We start from the raw sequence: 26,330 nt of genomic DNA, 5'->3' as shown, positions 1-26,330 counted from the left end.
ACCAATCCACAACAGCTTGTCTGACTTGAAATTTTGCCATACTTCTCCCAAACAAAAAAACCATATTGAATGTGAAAGATGTATTTCAACATTTCAATTTTATTTTCTTTAAGAACTTGCTTTTTTGTCTCAAAACACAAAATCCATTTCACAAAATTCATCCAGATAAATAGTCTAAATCCCATGTGGTACAAAATACATTTCCTAAATGGAATATATAGAAGAGAAGGTTTTTCCCCCTCAACACAGCACTTGAAGAGAAGGGCATAGAGGCCACATGCTGCACTGGGGTTCCAAATCATGCTGTGACTGTGCAGCCTCAGTCCTATAGGTGATTGTGTGTAAAATAGGTTGGTTTCAAAGCCTCTTTTTCTTTCTTTTCATAAGCCTCAGGTATTTTTTAAAAATTGTTAATAGGCTTTATTTTTAAAAACAGTTAAAAATAAAACCTGAGCAGGGATGCCTGGGTGGCTCAGTCACTTAAGTCCAACTTCAGCTCAGGTCATGATCTCATGGTTTGTGGGTTTGAGCCTCGCATTGGGCCCTGTGCTGACAGCTCAGACCTTAAAGCCTGCTTTGGATTCTGTGTCTTCTCTCTCTGCCCCTCCCCCACTCATGCTCTGTCTCTCAAAAATGTTAAAAGTAAGAATAAAAAATAAAAATCTGAGCAGATAGCACAGAGTTCCCATACACCCCTCTGCCCAGCAATTTCTGCCATATTAACTTGCATTGGTCTTGGTATCTAATGTTTGCAGGTTTATCTGTAGGATAAATTCCTCCACGTGGGATTGCTGGGTCAAAGGGCAAATGCATTTGTAATTTTGGTAGATATAATGCCGCCTGCCTTTCAGAGGATTGTTCCACTGTGACCTCCCACTGGCCATGTGTGACGGTTGAAGCCCCTTTCAGCTCTTAACAGTTTTTATTCTGTCTCTCCCTCCTGAGACTCAGACCAGTGGATAACTCTGTGGGGAGTTTTTCTAAGACAGGGGTCCCTGGGGCACCTGGGTGGCTCAGTTGATTAAGCATCCAGCTCTTGATCTGGGCTCAGGTCTTGAACTTAGGAGTTCAAGCCCCATATCAGGCTCTGCGCTGAGGGTGTGGAGACTGCTTGGAATTCTGTCTCTCCCTCTCTCTCTGCCCCTCCCACCCTGTGCACACGCACTCTCTCTGTCTCTTAAAATAAATAAACTTAAAAAAAAAAAAAAAAAGAATAACAACTAAATGCAAGGTGTGATTCTGGACTGGATCCTGGTCCAGAAAAAGGACATGAATGGTTCAACTAACAAAATTGGAATAAGGTCTGAAGATGAGTTAATAGTATGGTATCAGTGTTAATTTCCTGGTTTTGAAAATTATACTGTGATTACATAAGATGGTAATATTTGGGGAAGCTGTATTGTGAAGCATATTCAGAAATTCTTCATACTGTTTCTGCAATGTTTTTGTAAGTCTGAAACGATTTCAAAATAAAATTTTAAAGTTAAAAATAATTCTAGGGGTGCCTGGGTGGCTTAGTCGGTTAAGCATCCAACTCTTGATTTCAGCTCAGATCATGATCTTAGTCGTAGGATTGAGCCCCACGTGGGGCTGTGCACCGAGCATGGAACCTGCTTGGGATTCTCTCTCTCTCTCTCTCTCTCTCGCTCTCGCTCTCGCTCTCGCTCTCTCTCTCTCTCTCCCATGCATGCACTCTCTCTCTCTCTCTCTTTCTGTCTCTCTCAAAAAAAAATAATAAAAATAAATTTTTAAAATTAAATTTCTAAACAAAATGGGAAAAAAAGAATGTGTGTACCTCTTAGAACTGTCAAAGCATATAAATAAGCTTGTGAACAGAAACACTGTTTTTGTAAGCACAGCATTCATTAAAAGCCAGTGAATGAGTTAAAGGAGGTCCGTTTTGTAAGTGACAGTTGGAGTCCTTTTGCCAGGTTGGGGAGACAGGAATGCTGGGTTTGGCACCTGACCTCAACAGCCGATTAGCTGCTTATCCATTCTGAGCCTCAGTGTCCTCTCTGAAAAGATGGCCCTTGCATCTCAGGGGACTGCTGTGATGCTCCAAGAGCCGCAAAGGACTGCACCTGTGGGAAGGGATTACCTGCAAAACCTGAATTGGCCCCTGGACTAACCCCTGTGAAAGAGATTACAAACAGTGCCTGCTGGTCCTGCAGGGCTGGGTGTTTCAGTACAAGCAGCTGGAGGTCTGTTAACAGTGATTTTTTAAAAGCCCTTAAATGATGGTCCTCTTCTGTTCAGGGGCCCCCATTCTAAGTCTCCATGCCCCTGAAGGTCTGGCCTCTCCAGTTACATGGCTGTACACCTCCTGGGGGTACCCGGGTCAGCATTTGCTTTCTTCCTGATGCTTTCTGCAAGACAGAAGAATCCTCTTGCTTCATGTTGCCTAAGCTCTGCCTCACAGAGCTGGTTTTAAAAATGTTTTAATTGCCTGCCAGAGTTTGTGTTAAAAAAAAGATAGAGCAATAATATTTAAGAACGCTTTGAAAAAGAAAAAGTCATCCCTAATTCCTCCACTCTGAAGTGACTGTTTCCCACTTTGCCTGCAGCAGCTGTGAGATACTACAAAGGGGGGCTTTCCTTTTTCCTCTCAATAACATGCTACCCATGTTTTTACTGTTGGCGCGTGACTAACCTAGCCTTCGTTATTATTGGTGACCGCCTAACACCCTGTCCTGTGGTAGCCCCATAATGCACCATGCCAGGGACGTGTATTACAGTATTTAAGGTTCTTTCATCATGAGCTGATTTTGTTTTTAATGAGGGATTAGTATTGAACCTTTTATCTCGCTTGCCTGATGATTCCACAGGGTGCCCTGAATCTCAAACCAGGCTTTTGGAATTGACAGACTCAAAAGGTCGTGATGGCCTCAGATATTTTATTTATTTGACCAGCTCTGACTGGTTCAACTCATATTAAGCTACTTCTGGCCTATATATATTACTACTTGTGAAAAAAGAAGTCTATAGGCTGTTCCAGCCTTATTTTAAACTAGAAACAAAAACAAAAATCAAAGTACAGAGGGCCAGAGATGATAACACCAGTGGCTTTGGGGCTGTGAAAGTTGCAGGCATCATCTGAGCCCAAACCCTCATGGCACAGATGGGGAAATGGGGGCCAGGAGGTACTGTGGTTTGCTCAGGGCTCTGCCTGAGTTCCAGTAGACAAGGCTAGGACCAGCAATCTGGAAGGTGCTGCCCCACAGCATTATGGCCTGGGCAGAACTTTGGGGGCCCTGTCACACTCCAAGGTGGGCCATGCAGCTCTGACTCTGGGGCCCAGTATTGCCCTGAGCAGAGGACACTTACCAGCCAGGTCCCTCCTGCCAATGGCCATGAGGCCCTCGAACAGTGCTTTGTTGGGGTTCTCACCGGCTATGGCCACACCATGCAGCCAGATAAGCAGCATCCGGTGGCCATGCTCCTGGTAGCTCTTGATGCCTGAGGACCATGAGGAGAGAAAGAGAAGGAGCCAAGTCTGAGCAGATGTCTGTAGTACACATGTCCAGGTGGGAAAGAGCCAAGAGGCCCTTTTCCAAGCTCCGGTGGAGCTCAGCCCAGAGATGGGGAGAGGAGGGAAGAGACAGCCTCAGATGGGGTGAGGGTGGAGGTTTTGTATCCTAGAACGTCCCCAATCCCAGGCTTTCTTCTGAGCATCCACCATGCATCCTGTTGGTGTTGCTCTGAAGAGAGAAAGATTTGGCACTTATTGTTGTGATTCCATGATGCACATGACTATTCCCTTCATCTCTGGCTGCTCATCTGTGCCTTGCACGCTAGCGGCCCCATTTTACAGATGAGAAAACCAGCATAGTGCAAGACACAGGTGGCCATGTTCTCTCCCCTGCACCAGTGATTCTTAGCTGTAACTGCTCATTGGAAACCCTTGGGAAGTCTTAGAAAACAGTGACACCTAGGTTCCATTACCCTCCCCAGAGATTCCAACCTACTTGGGTCTGGGTGCAGCCTGGGCGCTAAGCAGTGTTACATCTTCCCAGGTAATTCCAATGTACAGCCATGTTTGAAAATAATTGCCCACACTCTTCAGTGCCGGAGGAGGGCGTTAACTTGTTACTAAACTCTGTGACAAGGTCTGCTCTCCCAGTCGGGGACACACATGTTTGGGCACAGCCATCAGGGCCAAATCAGTCCATTCACTGGCACATTCAGCAGGCACTTCCTCATGGTGCTGCCCTTGGTGTAGCTGTTTCATTTGACCCATTTATTCACTATTCCTCGCCCCAGCCCCATAATTTACCAGTACTCCTTTATCATCTGTGAAAGTTCTTATCCATCATAGATGCTACTTTTGGACTCCCTGCTCTATTTCACTAACTGGTGTGCATATTTTTATGTTTGGGAAAACATGTCGGGTATCTCTCTATGCTTTATTGGAGCTTTATAAAAGGTTGGGTCTGGTTGGATTAGACCTTCTTCACTTTTCCCCCCAGAATATTCATTTAAATATTCCCTCTTTATTCTCTCAAGTGAACTCTAGAATCCTTAGTCAAGTTTCAAAAACTTTCTATTTTGATTTGATTTGATTAAAACAATCAATTTTGGGGACACCTGGGTGGTGGCTCAGTCGGTTAAGCATCTCTTGATTTTGGCTAAGGTCATGATCTCATAGTTTCATGAGTTTGAGCCCCGCATTGGGCTCTGTGCTGACAGTGCAGAGCCTGCTTGGGATTCTCTCTCTCCTCTCTCTCTCTGCCCCTAACCTGCTTGCTCTCTCTTTCAAAATAAATAAATAAACTTAATTTAAAAGTTTTAAAAATAAAATAAAATATATAAACATTAAAAAAACTCTTTAAAAAACTGATTCAAATTTTTAATCTAGTTTGGGAAAAACCAATGTCTACCTGACACTTTCTAGCCAAGAATACAGAATGTCATTCCACTTACCCAAGTCTTTTTTTAATAGTTGAACTAATTTTTACTGTTTTACTCATATGCCATTCATACTTCTTTTTAGAAACACTATTGTAAATGGAATATCTTTTCAAAAATACGCCTATATATTTTTCCCCACTTACTGATAGTACATAGGAATACTATGGTGTTTGTATACTTTATCATATCTTTAGCCATTTCACTGAATTATTTTATGCTAAGTTTTTCAGTTGATTCTTCTGGACTTCTCATGTATAGGATTATAGCACCTGAGGTTAGTAAATCTCTCTTCCTTTCCAATATTTTCAGTCTTTATTTCTGTTTCTGTTTTCTCCCTTAGTACCAGAGCCAACATTTTCAAGTAGAAGTTAAATACTGGTGGCAAGAGCTGGTCCTCTACTTTTTATGGAGAGTGCCTTTAGTTTGTGTGAATGATGAGCTCATTCACAAAGAATGTGAAGTTCACAGGTCAAGGGAGAGGGAGAGGCAGAGGGCTCAGCCTGAGCAAAGGCCTGGAAGGATGGAGGAGCACACGGGATGTTGGCGATGACATGTGGCTTGCCATCCAACTTTGCCAGGTTGCACTGGCTTTTCCCCCAGAAATGCAGAAAACTGAACACACAAGTGCCCCCCTTCCACCCACTGGTTGCTCTGGGGTGGGGAGAGGCTGGGTGGTACCTGTCCACTGCTGCTCGATGGCATGGACGTGGGCCTCGGTGAACTCCCAGCAATACGCAAGCTTCTTCCACTCTTGAGGCTGCAGATGCCTGGAAGCCAGTCGCCACAGCACAGAGTGGAATTGCTGCGTTTCCTGCCGATGGTCCTGCTTAAAGGTCAAGTTCTTCCCAGAGGGATCCCTGGGGTCCCTGCACAACACGTGATCCTGTGGGGCAGATCCCAAAAGTGCAGCTGCCACCAGGGGGGACATCCCTGCCAGGCTCTCCCTCGGGAGCCTGGATGGGGTACTGGCATCATCACAGGCCTGGGGTTTCTGGTTTCTCACTCTGTGCCTTGCTTTGACCTCTAGAACCCCAGCTGCTCACATTGTTCCTCCATCCAGAACTCCTTTTCTCACCTCCCTGCCCCTCAACCCCATCACCACAATCAAGAGACCATCTACATGCCATCTCTTCCAGGAAGCCTTCCCAATTCCTCTCTTTGTGTTCTCACAGCACAAGTGCCAGCAGAAGGGCTCAGCAGCTGTGGCTAACACCAGTCAAGCCAAGGATCAGGTACTTAAGCTGATTTGCAGAATCTCAACAAGTAGTGAAGGGCGGGGTTACAGAATTCTTTCTATGCAAAGCAGGTGATAAAATGAGAAGTTATAAAAGAACAATGTGATAGCATCGGTTAAACCCACAAAAGCCTAAGTAAGCCCCTCTAAAGGATGTGGATACAGAGTTCTGGTTGTTAAAAAGCTCAGGTGAGTTCTGGGGTCTGCAGCTGCAAATCTTACATCCTGGTCAACAATGTTCAGTCACCTATGACATGGTGACCAGGGAGACTGGTTCTCATGTGGGTGGTTCCTCAGAGCAGTGTTCTTAGCCGCATCTGTACATTGGGATCATCCAGGAGCTTTAAGAACTACTGATGCTTGGTTCCCACACCAGAGATTCTGAATGAACTGGCCTTAGGGTGGGAGTGGGGGGCAGGCTGTGATTCTAACCACCCCGCCACCTTGACGTTGAGAACTTTTGAAGTCTGAGGTGTTAGAATTACACACAGAGATGAATCAGTTAATCAAGCCCTTGGTATTAATATTTTGGGGTTACATTGAGGAGTAACCTGTTAGACATAAAGGGGCTATAATGTTTTTGAGAATCTAGCATGTCCATAAAAGAGAATATCTTATGATTGCTATTGAAATGTATTATTAACTAATTTTGGAATAGTGATTTTTTTTTTTTAATTTGAGAGGTATAAGAGAAGTTTACTCAGTTTGCAAACAATATTCAAATGTTTAAGATATTTGAGACTCACTTTATTTATAGGTTTAATTTACTGGATATACTAGGATAACTTAAGAATTTAGGAAGCATTCAAAGTACTTTTAAAAATCTATTATTCATTCAGTTTAGAATGTTTAAGATAGTTTAATTAACTAAGTTTAAACATGGATCCAAACATTAATCAAAAGGCTTCCTTGAAAGTGGAAATTCCTAAAATTCCTAAAATATAGTAGCTGTATAAATGGAATAAGATTTATAAAATGAGGGGCACCTGGGGGGCTCAGTCTGTTGAGCGTCCGACTGCGGCTCAGGTCATGATCTCACGGTCCATGAGTTCGAGCCCCGCGTCGGGCTCTGTGCTGACCGCTCAGAGCCTGGAGCCTGCTTCAGATTCTGTGTCTCCCTCTCTCTCTGCCCCTTTCCCACTCTCATTCTGTCTCCGTCTCTCTCAAAAACAAATACACATTAGGGGCGCCTGGGTGGCTTGGTCGGTTAATCGTCCAACTTCAGCTCAGGTCATGATCTCACGGTCCGTGAGTTCGAGCCCCATGTCGGGCTCTGTGCTGACAGCTCAGAGCCTGGAGCCTGTTTCAGATTCTGTGTCTCCCTCTCTCTCTGTTCCTCCCCTGTTCATGCTCTGTCTCTCTCTGTCTCAAAAATAAATAAACGTTAAAAGTTAAAAAAAAAAAATACACATTAAAAAAAAGATTTATAAAATGATTTTAAAAGTTTAAGGAAAACTAGGTTTTAAAATTCATAATAAATTTAGTATTAATTTTTAAAACCCAAGTAAATGCAAAAATTGTTTTCTGTATACAAAAACAACCTTCAAAGATGTAAAAAAAAACCCCACCCCACCCCCATTTCCTGAGGACTGGGAAAGCATGGCCTTAACACCTGCTACTCTTCCCCAATTCTTCAGCAGACATCACTAATTAATCCCAGCACACTTTCCTTCTGAGCTCAGAAAGTTGCCTGAATAGAACACGCCGAACAGCAATTCCAATCACCTGAAGATGGCAGTGAGCTAAAACCAACTTGCCATCTCTTTATTCATGCATGCCGGCATGCACACATGAATCCATCAACCAGGGGCTGTAACAGTGTCCAGTAACATCTCCACACTGGCATGGACCTCAGTCTGCTTTGTTTCAGTGTGGTTTAGGTGCTCACTCATCTCCAGATGCTCACAAACAACCCTGGTGTTAGGTAAGGCAGGGATTATCACCTCCTCAGAAACTGAGGGTGGTCCTGAATTGGTCAGGGCTGGGGTTCAAAGCCAGCCCCACCTAGAGCCAAGCCCACACAGTCCCTTTGCAACATGGAGAGACCAAGTGCAGGGTCTCAGTACCTTCTCCCATTTGTAGAGGCGATCAGCTTTTATAATCATGTCCACCAGGCTGATGTGGTTGCTGCGGGCGGCCACTGCCAGCGCAGTTTTCCCTTGCTGCAAGTAAGAAGTAAGAATGGAAGCCAAAGTTGCTATAGGTAGGGCGTGGGGTAGCCTCTAGTACTGACTGCAAACATTCCTGCCCAAAGAAAGCAGTTTCCAGCAGTCTACACCGGAGAGCAGAAAAGTTTTCTGGGCATGGGGAAGGATTGAACGAGGCAATAATAATAATTCTAGTAACCACCTCTTGTTTCTTTAGAATTTAGAAAGTCTTAGAGCTTATGAAACTCAGCCTACACAACTCCTCAGCATTACCTCTGAAATAGGGGTTACCTGCCCCACTTCTCAGATGAAACCAGAGCCCAGGGAAGGGGACCGGGTTCATTAGGTCCATTTGCCCTCCCCACTTCATGCTCCCAGGCCCTTCGCTCCAGACCTCTGGCACAGGGCTGGCCTCAATCTCTCCAGGCACCTGCAGGGAGCTGGGAAGCTCCTCTTTACATATGGCCAGCTACCCTGGGGCCCAGCTCAAAGCAGGGAGCCCCTCCCAGATTCAGCCTCAGGGCCCATTTCTGCCTCCAATTCTTCCCCACACCATACTGGGCCACAGGTGCAAGCCCCTTCCACTCATGAGCCTGTGACATTCTCGGCCTCAGACCAAATCTTCAGCTGGTCTGGAACCTTCAGCACCTGAGGAAGTAGTCAGCCCAGAGGCACAAAGAGCCAGGTAGCTTCCCCACCCCTGTCCTATATTTAGGGGGCTGTGGGACCCTGCTCCTCTACTCCCTCTCCCCCTCCCCACCAGGCGACTCAAGGAGCTCAAAATCTGAGGAGCCATGAAACAGAAGGTGACCACATCACAATTCTAGACCAGGAGAAGGGCAGGCCAAGTCCTAAGGGACCTCAGAGGAGGAAGGGGAAAGTGACGGAGGGGCAGGAAGACTTCCCGGAGGAGGCTGCTTTTGAGCTAGTATATAAAGGATGGGAAGCCTTGAATAGTCTGAGACCAGGAGGCATTTGTAATAGGGTCTCTGGCAAAGAGGGAGCCATGAAAGCTTGAAAGGGAGGCTGGTTGGGAGGAGAGGTACCTTATCTCTCAGGTTTAAGTTAACCCCAGTGACGAGGAGCATCTCTGCTATGTCCTGCCAGGCGTGCTCAGCAGCAAGGTGGAGGGGCGTCTGCTGCCTCTGGAGAAGCCAAAGGGACAGGGGAGTACAAAAGCATGTATGAGTGGACCAAGATTCAAAGCCAGGACAGTTTCAAGGTGAGTACACTCTTACCTGGGCCTTAAAAAGTTTTTCTAAGAAGTTATGGGAGAGGGTAAGCTGGGTTTAGTCATAAGCCTAATATCAGAGAAAACTTGGTAAAAACAAAAAGCAGAAAGAACAAAGGAAAAAATACCACTTGCTGGCTAAGTCAACCTCTGTAATGATCCTAATACATTTCTTCTAGTCTTTAATGCAGAATGCTTTTGGTTTACTGGTTTTATATGAGATCATCCCGTATATACATTTTTCATCCATTTTTCTACCTAACATAACATTTCCACATATTATAAACAATGTTTTTAACAGCTCCATAGTAGTCTACGTCTATAACCATAATCTACCTGACCACTTCTCTCTTATTAAATATTTGGGCAAGATTGATGTTGAAGATTGATAAGCAATGCTGCGATATCTTTGTGCATGAGCTTTTAATGTATTTCTTGAGGCTCAATTCGCTGAAGTGCAAATACTGACAATTTTGAAGGTACATGATATATCCTGCAAAGCTGCTTTCCACCACTAGTGGCTGTATGTGCTGGCACTGAGGACTACTAGATGGTCAGGGGGACAGTTGTGGGGATGGGGAATTAAAAGGGTGCCTGACTGAGCACAACTTCAGGACTCAGAAGCTTCTTGTTACACAAGACTGCCCCAGTCACCCCTGTCCTGGGAATTTTCTCAAAGGAAAATAGAATCAATAAAAGGAAATGGTTGAACACAGGAAGATGTTTACTACAGTGTTATATAGACCATGGCAACAGCTTGAAAACCACCAAAATGTTCAAAATAGAGTGGGTCATAAAATGATGTTCTCTTCAACAAATATTAGACAGCTTTTTACAAGCTCAAAAAATTAATTCCTCAACTCTAGGCCATGCTAGGAGATTACAGCCAAGCCCTGCCCACCTGGGAGGGTGCCCAGATGGTTTCTGCAACCACTTACATTGTCAGTGGCATCCAGGTCACTGCCTGCGTCAATGAGGAGCTGGACCAAGGCGGGGAAGTTGTGCCTCACAGCGAGGTGCATAGGAGAGGCTCCCTGCTGGGGGAGAAAACACATGAATCAATTGAACGGTCCCTCCCAGGACTGTCCAGCACAGCCTGGTGCTGGGGGAATCGAAGTAGGGAGGGGTATATAGATATAGTGGTTCTAGGTTTGTCCCTTCTTGCTCCTCAGAGGACATGGGTGGCTTGAGGAATCTATAACCCCAAAGGCTGAATCCCTGGAGCCCAAAACTGATCCTCAAGGTGGGTGGGAGCTTGAAGACCCAAGTTTGAGACCTTGCTATGCCAGAAACTCACTGTGGAACTGTGGGCAAGTCATTTCCCTTCTCTGCTCCTCTTCACCTAGCAAGTAATGTTTGCTGAGGTCCCTTGTAGCAACAACACTTAAAGTTCTCTAATATCTTATTGAATCCACACACGAACCTAGGAAGTATATATAGGAATGGTGTTACTAGTATTTTCAACTTACAGACAAGAACACTGAGGTTCACAAGACATAAGTGACTTGCCCAACAGCTAATAGGAACCTTGTGTTATTGGAGTTTCTCCCTTCAATACTCAGGTAGGTGCCTGATTACAGTTTATGTGTGGAAGGAAGGAACGAGGGAGCCAGCCAGGACCAGAACAGAGATCTCACTCCAAGGCAACACACATCCAAGGCCTCACTCAAGGCTGGAAGACTCCTTCATCAGTCGTCCCCTCTGATGCCTGACCACATGGCAAAGTAGAGATACTGCATTAGCATCCTTCCCTCGAGGTGATATAGTGACAGACACATAGTGGAAGAGTACCAAGCCAAAAAACTGATGGTGGAAAAACAGGCTCACATTTTAAGTGTAAAAAGATTACAGAACAGAGTACACACGCACACACACACACACACACACACACATAGACACACCCCCAAAAAATGTCCACTACCAATGTCTATTAGTTTAGGCCAGCAAATTAAAAAAAAAAAAAGGTTTATTGATATTGGAAAAGAATATTTAAACTATACAATTATTTGTAGGCAATGTGATTGTATATCTAGACAGGTTTAAAAAAGCTATTACCCCCTAAAAAAAAAAAACTCTAGTAAAATTAAAAGTCATAGAGCATTCCTATATTGAATGCTACAAGAAATGGCATAATTAAAAAAAATATTCACAACAGTCAAAAAATATCAAGTATTTATGTAGAGTATAATTGGAAATGGACATATCAAAGGCAAACTAAAAGCTATATAACATCACTGAAGGATATAAAAGAAGACATAAAGAAATGGCAAGACTTCATGCTCCTAGTGAAAATATATTAGAGAGGCTCCTGGGTGGCTCAGTCAGTTAAACATCTGACTTAGGCTCAGGTCATGATCTCATGGTTTGTGAGTTCGAGCCCTGCATCAGGCTCTGTGCTGACAGCTCAGACCTAAAGCTTGCCTCAGCTTCTGTCTCTCCTTCTCTCTATGCCCCTCCGCTGCTCACGCTCTGTCTCTCAAAAGTAAACATTGAAAAAAATGTATAAAAAAACATATTACAAAGATGACTGTTTTATATTATTTATAAGCTTAACGTAATCCCAAACTCAAATTTCAATAAATACCAAAAATTATTTTGAAACACATCTAGAAAAAAAATTTGAACACAGGTAAAAACTACCATAAGAATTTCAACTTCACCAATGGCCTCAGATCATTGCCAGATAATAGAAATAAAAATCAGGCCCCAAAAAGGTCTGCTGTGACAGTGAACGGGCAAAGACTAGAAACTGGCTCAAATGCACGACTCAGGTGAGCCTGGAAATCTGTCCAGAACTACAAGTCTGGGCTTTCCAGGAAGCAGAAGGCCATGGAGATAAAACAACCAAATACACTGGATATAGCCTTGGTCGTCCTGGAAACCCATCTTGGGGAATGTGGTCAGAAAGGGGAGTGGAAAGAGAGCAAATATGGCTTTTAGTTGTTTTACATTTTATTTATAAAAACCAAAAGAACCAAAAAGTACACAGGTATCTAGTGAAAAGCTTTCTTCTACCTGCATTCACACACCTGCTCATACCCCCTACTCCTAAACCCCATCAGTAACCTAAATCTCTGCTTTTATGTGTGTCCTTCCAGAGACTTTTAAATTTTTTTAACGGGGCAGAACTTTCCATTTTTATTTTGAAATAATTATAGAGTCACATGCAATTAAGAAATAATACAGAGAGTTCTGGTGTATCCTTCACCCACTTTCCCCCAATGGTAATATCTTACAAAACCCTAGTAATATCCCAAGCAGGATAATGACTCTGACAACAACCACCATCTTATTCAGATCCCCCAGCTTCACTTGTACATGTATGTTTAGTTTGTACATGTATCTTTAGTTCTACACCATTTTATCACATGTGTATGTTCATGTATCCACTACATAGTCAAGATACACAACAGTTTCCTCAGAAGGTCCTGTGTTCTTTTTTTTTTTTTAAGATCTTAATTTTTTAAGTTTATTTATTTATTTGTTTATTTTTGAGAGCGGTGGGGAGAGAGAATCCCAAGAAGTCTCTGCACTATCAGTGCAGAGACCAATATGGGGCTTGAACCTATGAACTGTGAGATGATGTCCTAAGATGAAATCAAGAGTCAGACACTGAGTAACGGACTGAGGCACCCAAGTGTTCATTTTTTTTTTTTTAATTTTTTAACGTTTTATTCATTTTCGAGACAGAGAGAGACAGAGCATGAACGGGGCAGGGGAAGAGAGAGAGGGAGACACAGAATCAGAAGCAGGCTCCAGGCTCCGAGCCATCAGCCCAGAGCCCGACGCGGGGCTCGAACTCACGGACCACGAGATCGTGACCTGAGCTGAAGTCGGACGCTTAACCGACTGAGCCACCCAGGCGCCCCCCCCCCCCCCAGGTGTTCATTTTTTAAAGTAATCTCTACACCCAACGTGGGGCTTGAACTCATGGCTCCAAGATCAAGGGTCCCATGCTCTTTCTGACTGAGCCAGCCAGGCACTCCTGGGGTCTTTTTTAATTGGGAGAAAACGAAAAAGCTAATACACACTTCGGGTGAGAGGACTAAGAAACAAGCAGCCTGGACACTGCTAGTGACTCTGCAGATTGGCACAACACTTCTAGGAAGGGTTCAGCTTACATATCAAGAGCTAGAAAGATGCTCACAATATTTGACCTCAAATTCCCTATTTCTGAGAATCTTGCCCCCAAAGAGGTCATATGCACAGAACTATGCTACCTGCATTAGCAAATAAACCTGATGCTCTACCACAGTTGAGGAGGTTAATAAATCATGGTGCCTCCATTCATCAGACCAAATGTCATCATCAGTAGGCTCTGAGGAACCTCCATGCTGTTCTTCACAGTGGCTGCACAGTGTGCATGCCCACCAACAGGGCATGAGGGTTCCTTTTTGCCCATACCCTCGCCAACACTTATTTCTTATGTTTTTGATTTTAACCATTCTGATTGGTGTGAGGTGATCTCTCATTGTAGTTTTGATTTGCATTCCCTGACAATGAGTGATGTTGAACATCTTTTCATATGTCTGTTGTCCATCCATATGTCATCTTTGCAGAAATGTCTGTTCGTTTCTTCTGCCTGTTTTTTAATTGGATTATTTATTTTGGGGGGTGTTGAGTTGTATCAGTTCTTTATATATTTTGGATACTAACCCTTTATCAGATATGTCATTTACAAATATCTTCTCCCATTCTGTAGGTTCCTTCTTAGTTTTGTTGACTGTTTCCTTCACTGTGTAGCAACTTTTTATTTTGATGTAGTCCCAATAGTTTACTTTTGCTTTTGTTTCCTTTGTGCCAGGACACCTAAGTAGAAAAAAGTTGCTATGGTTGATGTCAGAGAAATTACTGTCTGTGCTCTCTTCAAGGATTTTTATGGTTCCAGGTGTCACATTTAGTTCTTTAATCCATTTTGAGCTTATTTTTGTGTACGGTGAAAGAAAGGGGTCCAGTTTCATTCTTTTGCATGTGACTGTCCAGCTTTCCCCACACCATTTGTTGAAGAGACTTTTTCCCATTTTATGTTCATTGCTCCTTTGTCAAAAACTAATTGACCATGACATTGTGGGTTCATTTCTGGGTTTTCCTTTCTATTCTATTGATCTTTGTGTTTGTTTTTATGCCAGTACTATACTGTTTTAATTACTACAGCTTTGAAATACAACTTGATACCGCCTGTTTTGTTTTCCTTTTTTAAGATTCCTTTGGCTATTCAGGGTCTTTTGGGTGTCATACAATTTTGGGGATTTTTTGTTCTAGTTCTGTGAAAAATGCTGTTGGTATTTTGATAGGGATTCCATTAAATCTGTACATTGCTTTGGGTAATATGGACATCTTAACAATATTTGTTCTTCCAATCCATGAGCATAGAATATCTTTCCATTTCTTTGCATTGTCTGGAATTTCTTTCATCAGTGTTTTATAGCTTTCAGAGTGTAGGTCTTTTATCTCTTTGGTTAAGTTTGTTCCTAGATATTTTATTGTTTTTAGTGCAACTGCAGATGGGATTATTTTCTTAGTTTCACTTTCTGCGGTTTCATTATTAGTGTATAGGAAAGCAACAGATTTCTGTACATTGATTTTATATCCTGTGACTTTACTGAATTCATTTATCAACTCTAGTAGTTTTTTTGATGGAATCTTTTGGGTTTTCTATATGTAGTATCACGTCATCTGCAAATAATGAAGGTTTTACTTCTTCCTGACCAATGTGGATGCCTTTTATTTCTTTATGTTGTCTAATTGCTAGGGCTAGGACTTCCAGTGCTAAGTTGAATAAAAGTGGTGAGAATGGATATCCTTGTCTTATTCCTGACCTTAGTGGAAAACTCTCAGTTTTTCACCATGGGCTGTGGGTTTTTCATATAAAGCCTTTTATTATGTTGATATATGTTCCCGCTAGACCTACTTTGCAGAGGGTTTTTATCATGAATGGATGTGTACTTTGTCAAATGCTTTTCTGCGTCTATTGAAGTGATCATATGGTTTCTATACTTTCTCTTACTGATGTGATATGGGATTTTTTTTCTTAATTTCACCCTGCTGTTTCATTATGAGTATACAGGAATGCAACAGATTTCTGTACATTGATTTTGTATCCTTAAGTTGAATTTTTTAATTGAAAAAATACTTTAAATTTCAGCTGGGGAAAAAAAAAACATTTGAGAATACAAAAGGATAAAAGATTATACTAAGAGACAAGGATAATTAAAGGAGACTAACTTTATATGCCTTTAAAATAAATTATAAGGCAATAATAATTAAAATAATATGGTACCAGCTCAAGATTAGATATACAACTTACCGAAAGAGAATCACTTGCCCAGATATAAAGCCCATCATATATCAAACTGCAAGTATGTGATAAAGGAAAGAAGGAAAAAGCACTAAGAAATGTTATAATTATTTAATAAATTCACTTGACATAGAAGTATTAAAAAATTGGAGGGGAAATCTATTGAATAATATATCACACCATATACAAAAATACATTTTAGGAGAATTAAAGAGTTAAACATAAAAAATCAAATCATAACTAGAAGATACTGAGTTCTGCTTTGGGTGAGCTCAAGCTCCGCTTTGGGTGAGCCCCACTTCTCTCTATCTCTCTCTCTGCCCCTCATGGGATTCTCTCTCTCTCCACCCTCATTCACTTGCACCCTCTCTCTCTCTCAAAAAAAAAAAAAAATGTTCATAAAATCATCATTTATCCTGGCAAAGTTAGAAACGACTTAAATACCAAACAGTTGAGGTACCGTTAAGTGTGATGTGGTCACTGAACTACATCTGGCATTAAAAAGGTTGCTAGAAAAACTCGTAACCTTTGATACCTGAGCTGCATAATCTCCACTGGACTGGAATCAAACTTCTGATGTCTTTATGGGTAAAAACAAATAAGCATCACCCTTTCCAGAATTCTGCCTTAGCCTAGTTACCACACATATGAGGAAAACTGGTAGGGAATAAGGAAAAGTCATTGCTTTACTAGGGTGCTGGGATTAGGGATCTCTATATTCCAAAGAATTGTGTTATACTGCTTTTACAGTAATTTTAAATATAGTGTTTATTTCAGCTACAATATGACCTCTTTCTAATCTAAACAACAGATAGTTCCTCATTTACATAATGGGAATAATAAGAGTGCCTATAGATAAAGAAACAAAGGCCCAGGGAGGTCAAAGCAACTTGCCCAAGGTCGTTCAGTGCATGGCAGGGCTAGGCCTCCAAGCCAGGTTATCTGACAAAGTCCGTGTCTTAACCACAGGATATACTGTCACCTGTGAGTATACCACACAATATAACAGGACAAAATGAACAACCAAGAGGCTAGATTTGTAATATGAAAGATCATCACTAGGTCCCAATGGATAAATGAGTGGAGAACACAAGCAGATAATTCACTTGGGAGGAAATGCAACTTGGTTGCTAACCCTGTTCTAGCTAGAAGCTTATCTGGCCCACCCTCATGTGGCCAGGTCCCCCAGTCCTGGCCCCCATCCCAACCCCAAGGACCTAAAGTGCCCATCTCTGCCTGCTGTGCTTCACCAGTGAGGTCATGAAGACTTTGCAGTGGGGACCCCCCTCAACCCAAGCCCCCACACTTACATGATCAGCTATGTTGGTGTGGCCTCCTGCATGGATGAGGGCCCGGGCCACATCCTCAGAGCCACCAAGGGCTGCGTAGTGGAGGCAGCTTTGCTTTTTCTAGAGGGAAACAGGCATCAGTGCAATGTCCTGAAAGCCCCTCACAGTGGGGCTTTGGGATCCATTATTCCATTTATGTCTCACAACCCCGGGACTATTACCCCATTAAACCCTGAAGCTGGAGAAATCAATGCCTTGCCTAGGCCTGGTGACTGGTAAGAGGAGCTCACTGTGGTCTGAGCTTTTCCGTGCCTCCTTTCACAAACTTGAGAATGTACATCAAAGAGGGGAACAAATAAGATTTGCCAGTACAGAGTAAACCCCACCTGGTGCACACCTGCTGGAGTGGGTCTCAACGTGCCCAGGCAGGAGCCTGGCAGAGCCAGTGCGAGGGCTTCACCTTGATGGGCTTTCTAAGTGCTCTTCTTCAATCAGAGCACACCCCTGGCCAAACGACGAGCTCACGTGAAATACCCCTCCACTCCTCCAGGCAGACCCTTCTAGGTAGCCAACTGTTGCAGACTGCCCAGACTGTTCCCCAGGACTTTCACTTTCAAAACCAGGCCAGTACGGGGCAAAGTGGGACGAGCTGGTCGTCCTCCCAAAGTCCTATCTGAGCTGAGTGCACAAGGGTGAATGGGAACCAGTCCACCTCCCAATGGGAAATGTAATCGCTTTGGGTCAGCCCCCTTCTCAGAGAGCCTGCAAGGGGTGGGAGTGTCCAAATAGAATGTGCCTTCTGCCAGAAACCTCAAGCCAAGGCTGGAGCACGAGGCCCAGTGCAGTGGGCAGCTCCAGCCCTGCCAATGACCGCCAGCTGGACACCACCTCCCCAGTCTCTCAACTCCTATGCTGCTACTGCTGGGGAGATAGCCTTGACATTTCATTTCTTTTGCCCCCTCTCAGGACTGAGCACTGTGCTGGGCACAGAGAAAGGGCTGCTGACCAAAGAGCAACGTCGGGCCGATGGAAGGACATAGTTGGGTGCCCTGGGGCAGGTGCTTTCCCCCTCTGGGTGGGCCGTGGTGTCACCCCGACACCCTGGGGCAGAGGGTGCTACCTGCTAGGGAAGTTCTGCAAATTAAGTGTTTTGTGACTTTTAAGCATTATTCACATTCAGGGGACTTTAACACTGATATCATTATTAAATTTACATTTGCCATTTTTCTATTTATTTTCTATATGTCTCCTGTCTTTTTTGCTCTTCTGTTTCTCCTTGACTGCCTTCTTCTGTGTTAAACATTTTTAGCATATTTTAATTCCTCTGCTTTTTAACTATTTTTGCTATTATTTTTATTTATTAGTATTATCACCTTCTAATTGAAATTTAGAACAAATAGAGAATTCCAGATCCTGAAGCCATTCAATCAGCCAAGAAAGATTATTGGTCATTGATCTAAAAACAAAAAGCAAAAACAAAACAAAACAAAAACACCAACTTGCTACCTAAAGAAAGGCTACAACCTCCCTTTCCAGGGCACAGAGGAGAATTTCCAACAGCTGACTTAAGGAATACAGTAGTGAGAGAGAGGAGGCCTCTCCCAGGCTCCAGCTCTGAGGGCTGGTGTGGCCCCTTCACAGACAGGGCAAACTTTCCAGGCCATGAGCTCTGGAGTCAGGGGAATGGGCTTTTCAGACTCAGCTTTGCTTCTTACCAGCTTGTGACCTGCAAAGGCACTGAATCTCTCTACAGCTTCAGTTTCTTCATAGGTAAAACAGGGGAAATTTTTCTGAAGTAATAGTTATAAAGGGGACTCATGAACTACCAAATACCCAGCAATAAGAAGACACCAACAGGTGTTGAGCTCCTAATACATCCCAGACACCATGAGGGGTATTTACTCCTCAACAGCAATGTAAAAAAAGTAACTACATAGCATCTCCATTTTGGGAAATGAGGCTCAGAGAATTTAAGTAACTTGCCCACTGTCACAGTGCTCAGTAGTGGAGAAGCCAAGACCACACCCTGGGCCTACCCTCAGGGCCTCTATTCCCACACAATTAGGGTTAGGGCGAGCTCAGTAGCCAAGGGAAGACATTAGTCCTGGGGAGGCCTGACTACCTGGGTGAGGGCGTTCACGCTGCTCCCAGCCTCAAGGAGCAGCTGCACACAGTCAGGGTGGCTGCCTTCAACCGCTGCATGTAGGGCAGTCAGACCTTCCTGAAACACACAGGGTGAAGTATGAGGATGGCAGGGAGGCTGAGGCCAGACCCTGAGATGAGAAGGCCCCCCTGGCACCATGGCTCCAGGGCTATTGAAGCTCTCCACCACCATGCTACTCAGGACAATAACCTGGGTTATTTGTGGTTCCCTGAGCCCCATACCTGATTTTCTCACCTTGAGGAGCATGTGATATATTCACTCCCGCCCCCACACCCCTGCTCATGTTCTCACCCTCCAAGCTGCCTCACCCCCTGCCCTCTGTCTATTCCCTTTTACTCCAGAAAGTCTCTAGCAGGGGAAAATCAGGCTGCACCACAGGCTGGGGTTCCTTGAAAGCAGGGAGTGAGCAAGCATCACGCATCTCTGCATCTTCTGGGTGATGACTCACCGCATTCTGCTCCTCCAGGTCCAGCCTGATGTCCACGAGTCGCTGCAACACAGTCAGGTGGCCGCGGCTAGCAGCTAGGTGAAGGGCTGTGTTCCCCTCCTGCAGGCAGAAGGGCTCCTGAGGGACCAGTAGAATCATAGACCTTTGAAGGCCCCGGGGACCTGCTGGAACCACCCTCATTTTATAGATATGGAAGCTGAGTTCCAAAGAGGGGAAGTGACTTATCTAGGGTCACAGAGCAAGTGTATAACAAACTGCAGCCCTGAACACTGGGCCAGTATCTCCTGCCCCTGAGAAGTGTGCCTCAAACTACAACCAGGGGCACTTACAAGGGCCAGGTCCTGGTTTTTCCTATTACATGTCAAGGCAGATACATTACTTGGGGGAAAAAAAAAAAAAAAAAAAAAAAAACTTTCCACGCTCCTCTCTAAAGCCAGTCCCTCCTAGATCCATCCCCTCCCCTGCTCAAGGCCAAGGCTCTCCTCTGCGCTCAGGCTGTGCCCAGGCAGCCAGCCACATGGCCTAGTTCAAGATGGTAGCTTCTCACCGAATAGTGTGGCCACACTGACCACACTATTTAAAACCGCAACTTCCACCCCGTGTCCTCCTGATCCCCTGATCCTGCTCTGCTCTTCTTTCCCTCTTCCCCCATAGCACTGATAATCTAACACACTCTATAATTTGCTTATATACTTTGCTTATTGTTTATTGTCTGACTCTTCCTGCTAGAACATAAATGCCTCAAGGGCAGGGATTTCTGTCTACTTTGTTCTTCAATGTTTGGGGCCTGGGGCATGTGCCAGACATTCAATAAAATAGTTGTTCAATGAGTAAATACTATGATGGAGAGGCTGGCATGTGTCTCCTGGAACTTGAGAGCCACAGGGCTGGTAGTTGTCTCACACTTGAGAAGTCTAAAGGTGACAGCAACAGAGCCAAGAGAGGTGGTGCCACTGGGTGGGGCAAAGGCTCCCCAACTTCTTTGTATCACAATTGGCTCCTGTCAAGGGTAGTCAGGTGGGGTTGTCCTTTTTTTTACATTTTTTAAAAAACGTTTATTTATTTTTGAGAGAAAGAGAGCAAGTGAAGGGGGGGGATAGGGGAGGGACAGAGAGACAGAAAGAGAGAGACACAGAATCCGAAGCAGGCTCCAGGCCGTCAGTACAGAGCCCAACGTGGGTCTTGAACCCACAAACTGTGAGATCATGATCTGAGCCAGACTCAGACGCTTAACCAACTGAGCCGCCCATGTGCCCCTGGTGGGGTTGTCCTTAAAAGGATCTTTCTGCGGAGGGCAAGTGGATGGTAAAGGGGCCCAAGCAAGAAGGAGAAGAGCTGGAAGGGACCAGCCAGAGAAGAAGTATGTCCCTAAGGAAGAGCCACAGATGGAAGACCAGAGCAGTGGCCCCTGAGGGAACCCACAAAGGCATGAGAAGAGCTAATCCAGCTTTAGCCATTCATCATACCCACAAGGGCTCTGGGACATATCTAGCTCTACCAGTCATGGGAGCTTCTAGCTCAAGGTCTTTTCCTCAGCCCTGGTCTACCTCAGCACCTTCCTGAGGAAGGAATCAAGATATTCACATCAGGCACAGAACTCTTTTTGAAAAAACTTTTTTAAAGTTTTATTTATTTTTGAGAGAGAGAGTGACAGATTGTGAGCCAAGAGGGGCAGAGAGAGAGGGACACAGAATCCAAAGTAGGCTCCAGGATCTGAGTTATCAGCACAGAGCCCAACAGGGGGCTCAAACTCACAAACCATGAGATCATGACCTAAGCTGAAGTCAACGCTTAACCAACAGAGCCACCCCAGTGCCCCAAGGCACGGAACTCTTAAGGGCCCAATGGGAGTGTGAACATATGCCAATGCCAAAGGGGTACTTTAAACAGATATAGACATACCTCCCCTCAAGGTAAGTCCACACATACATAAAACAGCTATAACTACCTTCTGGGCTGCAAGATGAAACATTTAAATTTCTTCTATGATCATTACCATTTTGTGTTAATAAATAAAAGTTAAGTTTAAAACATCCTCTCAACAACAATGAAATATCCCCTGGACAGCTTTGTTCACTCCTTTCTCACCTTCTCTGCAGATGTGCACACAGCTGCCTGGCTGCTGCAAGCAAGGACCAGGCTGTGGGAAGGTGGCCACGCTGTGAAGCCTGTGTTCAAAGAGACACAAAGGAAGCGGTGAGCCGTGGGGGGCCAACACACGCCCCAGGTAGCAGGACTATGGAGACGGGCAGAGTTTTGTCCTCCTTCTGGGTTATAAATATCCACATCATGCTCTTTGAGGGTGCAGGTGGCACAGACCCCCTAACAGAGCACTCAGCTCTCTATCTGAGCAGGGCTGGGGTGCTCAGAGGCAGGGGAGCTAGGCAGAAGGAGGCCATGGCCTTGGGCCCAGTGCCTGCCATCTTCTCTCCTCCTGAGGATGCCCAGCCTGTCCACCTCTGGGAGGCCTTGTCAGTAACTCCTCCTTGTTCCCAGTGGAACTAATCACTCTCTCAGGCTCTCAAAGCTTCCTTATCATCACAAGGCCTGTGGTGTGCCCTGTGTTGCTGCTGGAGGAGGGGGAGGGGGGCGGGGTTCTCAGAGGTCTACCTTAGCAGGCCGTGGGGTCCTAGCAGGAGTCAGACATTCAGTGGCCCAGAGCCTAGAGAAGCTTACTATGCCTCCTCCCTCAAAGAAATTCAAAATAAAAACACTTTTCACCTGAAAATACAAAACATAACAGGGGCATGCAATTTTAAAATCTTCTTTCTAGAATTTCTGATTGCAAGATTCTGGGTAAGCTCATCAAAGCTGGGCTTTGCTTGGTTTCCGGTTTTGGTGCTCCAGCCTTCCTGGCACCCTGAGTACAATCATGTTTTTGCCTCCTGGGTAGATGGGTCCTGGCAGGCGCAGTCCTTTACTCCTCTCTGTACTCCCAGTTCCTGGCCCACAGCCTAGTCCAGAGCGTGACCTGCTCAGCCCATGTTTCCAGAATGAAGGAAATCAGCCTGATCTGATTCTCAGGACCAAAAGGATGAGTGTGGACAGCTGGATTCAGTGCAGACCCCAAGGGCTTAGTGCCTCGTGAGGCAGTTTGAAGAGAGGCAGCAGCCCAGGGCTGGACATTAGGTTACTAATTCCAAACCCAGATGAACCTCTGTCTTTGCTGTGTGACCTTGGCTAAAGCATCCCCCTCTCTGGACCTTAGTTTCCACATCTATAAAATGAGAATGTTGAATTGGCCCTTAATGAAGAACACTTCCAGTTCTAAGACCCTGTGGTGAATTTATCTATGAGCTCTCTGTCACTAACTTATAAACAGAACTCCTTTATGCTGGCCAAGCACATTAATCAGAAGATTAATAATGAAGTCGGTCCCAGGGTGCCTAGGTGGCTCAGTCAGTTAAGCTTTCGACTCTGGGTTTCAGCTCAGGTCATGATCTCACAATTTATGTGTTCAAGTCCCACTCCTAAGCCTAACAGCATGAAGCTTGCTTAGGATTCTCTCTCTCTCTCCCTCTCTCTCTGCCCTTCCCCTGCTTGTGCTCTATTTCTCTCTCAAAATAAATAAACTTAAAAAAAATTTTTTTAATAAAAAAATAATGAAGTCTGTCCCTTTGTTGGAAGCATTGTTTAGGATTTGCTGCAACATACTTGCCTAATGATTCACAATGGCCCCTGATAGGAGTCATTTGCAGGGTCACCTCTTCAATCCCCAGCCCTCCCCTCTTCTCAGATTGGTGAAATCCTGCTAATAAACTCTCCACCCTGAACGAACCGCTCCCTCTTCTGGCTCTCATTCTATTTTTGCCATAACCATAGTAGATGACTAAATCACAAAGAAAGTAAATAACCAGCAGGTGTGGGGCCACCACCACCCCCTAACTCTTCCCCTCACCCCCAACAATAGACATCCTCAGGGGCATCACAGTGCTGCTCAAAACCACTCCAGGCAGCACCACCAGCCAAAAGATGTGCCATCCTGGCTCCCCACTCTGATCACAGGTTTCCACTAGGGCTGTGGCATCAGGTTCCTTCAGTGAAAAACTATGTCTTAGGGGGACGTCTGGGTGGCTCAGTTGGTTAAGCGTCTGACTTCAGCTCAGGTCATGATCTCACGGTTGGTGGGTTCGAGCCCCATGTCAGGCTCTGTGCTGACAGTGTGAAGCCTGGAGCCTGCTTCTGATTCTGTCTCTTTCTCTCTGCCCCTCCCCTGCTCGCTCGCTCTCTCTCTCAAAAATAAATATAAAAAAATTAAGGAAAAAAAAAAAAAACTATGACTCTTGGATATCTGTGCTTCTCACCAGCAGCACAGGGAGGACCCATAGCATGTGCTCAAGAAATGGCTGCCGGGTGAACATCAGACACTCTCTGATCCTTAAGCTGCCTGCCCCTGCAGCACACTGGAGTCAGAAGTAGGTGCAGGTAAGGGACGCCTAGGTGGCTCAGTCAGTTAAGCATCCAACTCTTGATTTCAGCTCAGGTCATGATCTCATGGCTCATGGGTTCAAGCCCCATGTCAACAGTGCGGGGCCTGCTTGGGATTGTCTCTCTCCCTCTCTCTCTGCCCCTCCCCAGCTTGCATGCATTCGCATGTGTGATCTCTTGCGCTCTCTCTCAAAATAAATAAATAAGCTTTTAGAAGAAGAAGAAGAAGAAGAAGAAGAAGAAGAAGAAGAAGAAGAAGAAGGCAGCACAGGTAAGCCGCCAGTGCCACACTGGTCACCTCCCTCCCCTGGGACCCAGTTACAGTACCTTGTCTTTCACACTGTGCTCGCAGCCAGAGCCCACAAGGAAGTCCAGAGCGTCCAGCTGCCCATGCTCAGCAGCCCTGTGAAACGCTGTCCTTCCCAGCTGACGGGGGAGGGGAAGAAAGTGGCCCTTCTGCACCCTGCAGTGGGCACGCCCACCCTGCCCACCTAGCCAACTACTCTGGGCTTGTGGAGGGCCTCTCCTGACCCAGAAGCTCTCCCCTCCCCTTACCCTACATGCTTTCCCTGGAAAGCCCAGACTGAACTCTCCAACAAGATCCCACTGGGTGGGGTTCCTCCCCCACTGAAATCCTTCTGTGGCTCCCTGCTGCATACTGAATAAAGGACAGATTTCTGAGTCTTGAAGTCAGTGGAGATTTCCATGCGGGGCTCCCAACAAGCCCCCTGGCTCTCACTCCCCAAATCACAAACCATCCAAACTCACACACAAAGGGCCCTTTTCTACCTCTAAAGCTTTAGCAATGCTCTCCTCTCTATTTATAAAACCTCCCCGCTTTCCAATCTGACCAACAAAACCCAGTTCATTAACCCAGTTCATTCACCAAATGCCACCTCTTCCAGGAAGCAGAAAGCAGTGGCTCCTGTCTCTAACCTACCTAGTTAGTCCTTATCAGTCCTTCCCTCTCTGAGGGAACTGATCATGTTCCTCCTTTATCTGACTCATTTGTGCCCTAATGCCCCTTCTAGGCCCGCAGTTCCCTGAGAGAGGGTCCAGTCTGCACTACCCTCATAGCTCAAAGGATGCACTTAAGGAATGGGCAGGAGTGGCCCCAGGAGCCCCAAGCCCAACGGGAAGGACAAACAGCCTTGAGGCCACTCTTACCTTGTCAGCTTGGTTCAGGGGCACATCCTCCAGGTCTTCCATTATGAATGCGAGCACTGGCACGTGGCCTTTTTGGGCTGCACAGTGTAGTAAGGTCAGGCCGTCCTGGAAACAAGCCCAGGGTAGTCCCTACAGTCTACCAAGGAGGACCCTTCTCACCCACTGGCTGTCTCCCAAACGGTGAATGTTTGCAACCTAGAACACAGCTTTACCATGGAAACAACACAGTATATAAATGGGGAAAACCACAAGTGCCCACTCAGCCTCACAGAGCCTGGTAGGAATTGGGACGCCAGAGTTCAAATCCCAGCTCCAGCATTTATCAGCAATGCAGTCTGGTCTTGACCAAGTTATCTGTACCTCTATAAGCCTCCATTTTCTTATAGGTCAAATCAGGATAATAACCCCTGACTACCTCAGTGGGTGGCTGAGGGGGTTGGACAGCATCCTCTACAGCAAGTTTTGTTATACGCTGAAAAATAATTCGGGATGTAAGGTGAGGTTGTATAGCACTAATAGTCCTCAGAATGCTACCCACCACAGGACATTGTTAAAAGGTTCTAGCATCTGCTTACCTTGACACGGCCCCAAAAGAAGAAGGAGGTGACTAAGCACCCAGTGTCTATCTCTAGGTGGTAACCTCCTAACCTTCTGGGGAGGAGTGAGAGCTGATGGGGTCTGCAAGGACTAGGAGGTGTTAAAAAGGAGAAAACAGACCCAAAATGGAGTCACCTGTGCTAAGGCCCACCCATCACCAAATCGAGACTTTAATACCTAACCTAATTACAGCTTCAGCCTCTCCCAGATAAGTCATCTTAGCCAGTCAGTCTGGATCTTCCTGGTCAATAATAGGGAGGAAATCCACCTGACAGGGGCACCTGAGTGGCTTAGTTGGTTAAGGGTCTAATGGTTCATGAGTTGGAGCCCTGCACTGGGCTCTGCACTGACAGTGCAGAGCCTGCCTGGGATTTTCTCTCTCTCTCTCTCTCTCTCTCTCTCTCTCTCTCTCCCTCTCT

The 26,330-nt window shown here is 45.2% G+C and overlaps 1 protein-coding gene across 1 annotated transcript; it reads right to left on the bottom strand.

Moving 5' to 3' along the window:
• Positions 1-116: 116 nt before the first annotated feature.
• On the bottom strand, positions 117-26,128 carry ANKDD1A (ankyrin repeat and death domain containing 1A). The gene is made up of 13 exons (XM_049614139.1): positions 26,094-26,128; positions 25,890-26,001; positions 25,315-25,443; positions 24,475-24,573; positions 19,720-19,818; positions 19,230-19,328; positions 17,129-17,227; positions 10,459-10,554; positions 9,336-9,434; positions 8,209-8,304; positions 5,587-5,791; positions 3,325-3,456; positions 117-2,366 (listed from the first exon to the last, which is right to left on the bottom strand). Exons 1-13 carry the CDS (start codon positions 26,126-26,128, stop codon positions 2,305-2,307), a joined length of 1,362 nt encoding a protein of 453 aa, XP_049470096.1. The 3' UTR covers positions 117-2,304.
• Positions 26,129-26,330: the final 202 nt, after the last annotated feature.

This window comes from Panthera uncia (assembly GCF_023721935.1).
Source record: "Panthera uncia isolate 11264 chromosome B3 unlocalized genomic scaffold, Puncia_PCG_1.0 HiC_scaffold_1, whole genome shotgun sequence".
Taxonomy (NCBI): domain Eukaryota; kingdom Metazoa; phylum Chordata; class Mammalia; order Carnivora; family Felidae; genus Panthera; species Panthera uncia.
The sequence above is the reverse complement of the archived record's forward strand: the minus strand, read 5'-3'. Positions and strand labels throughout refer to the sequence as shown.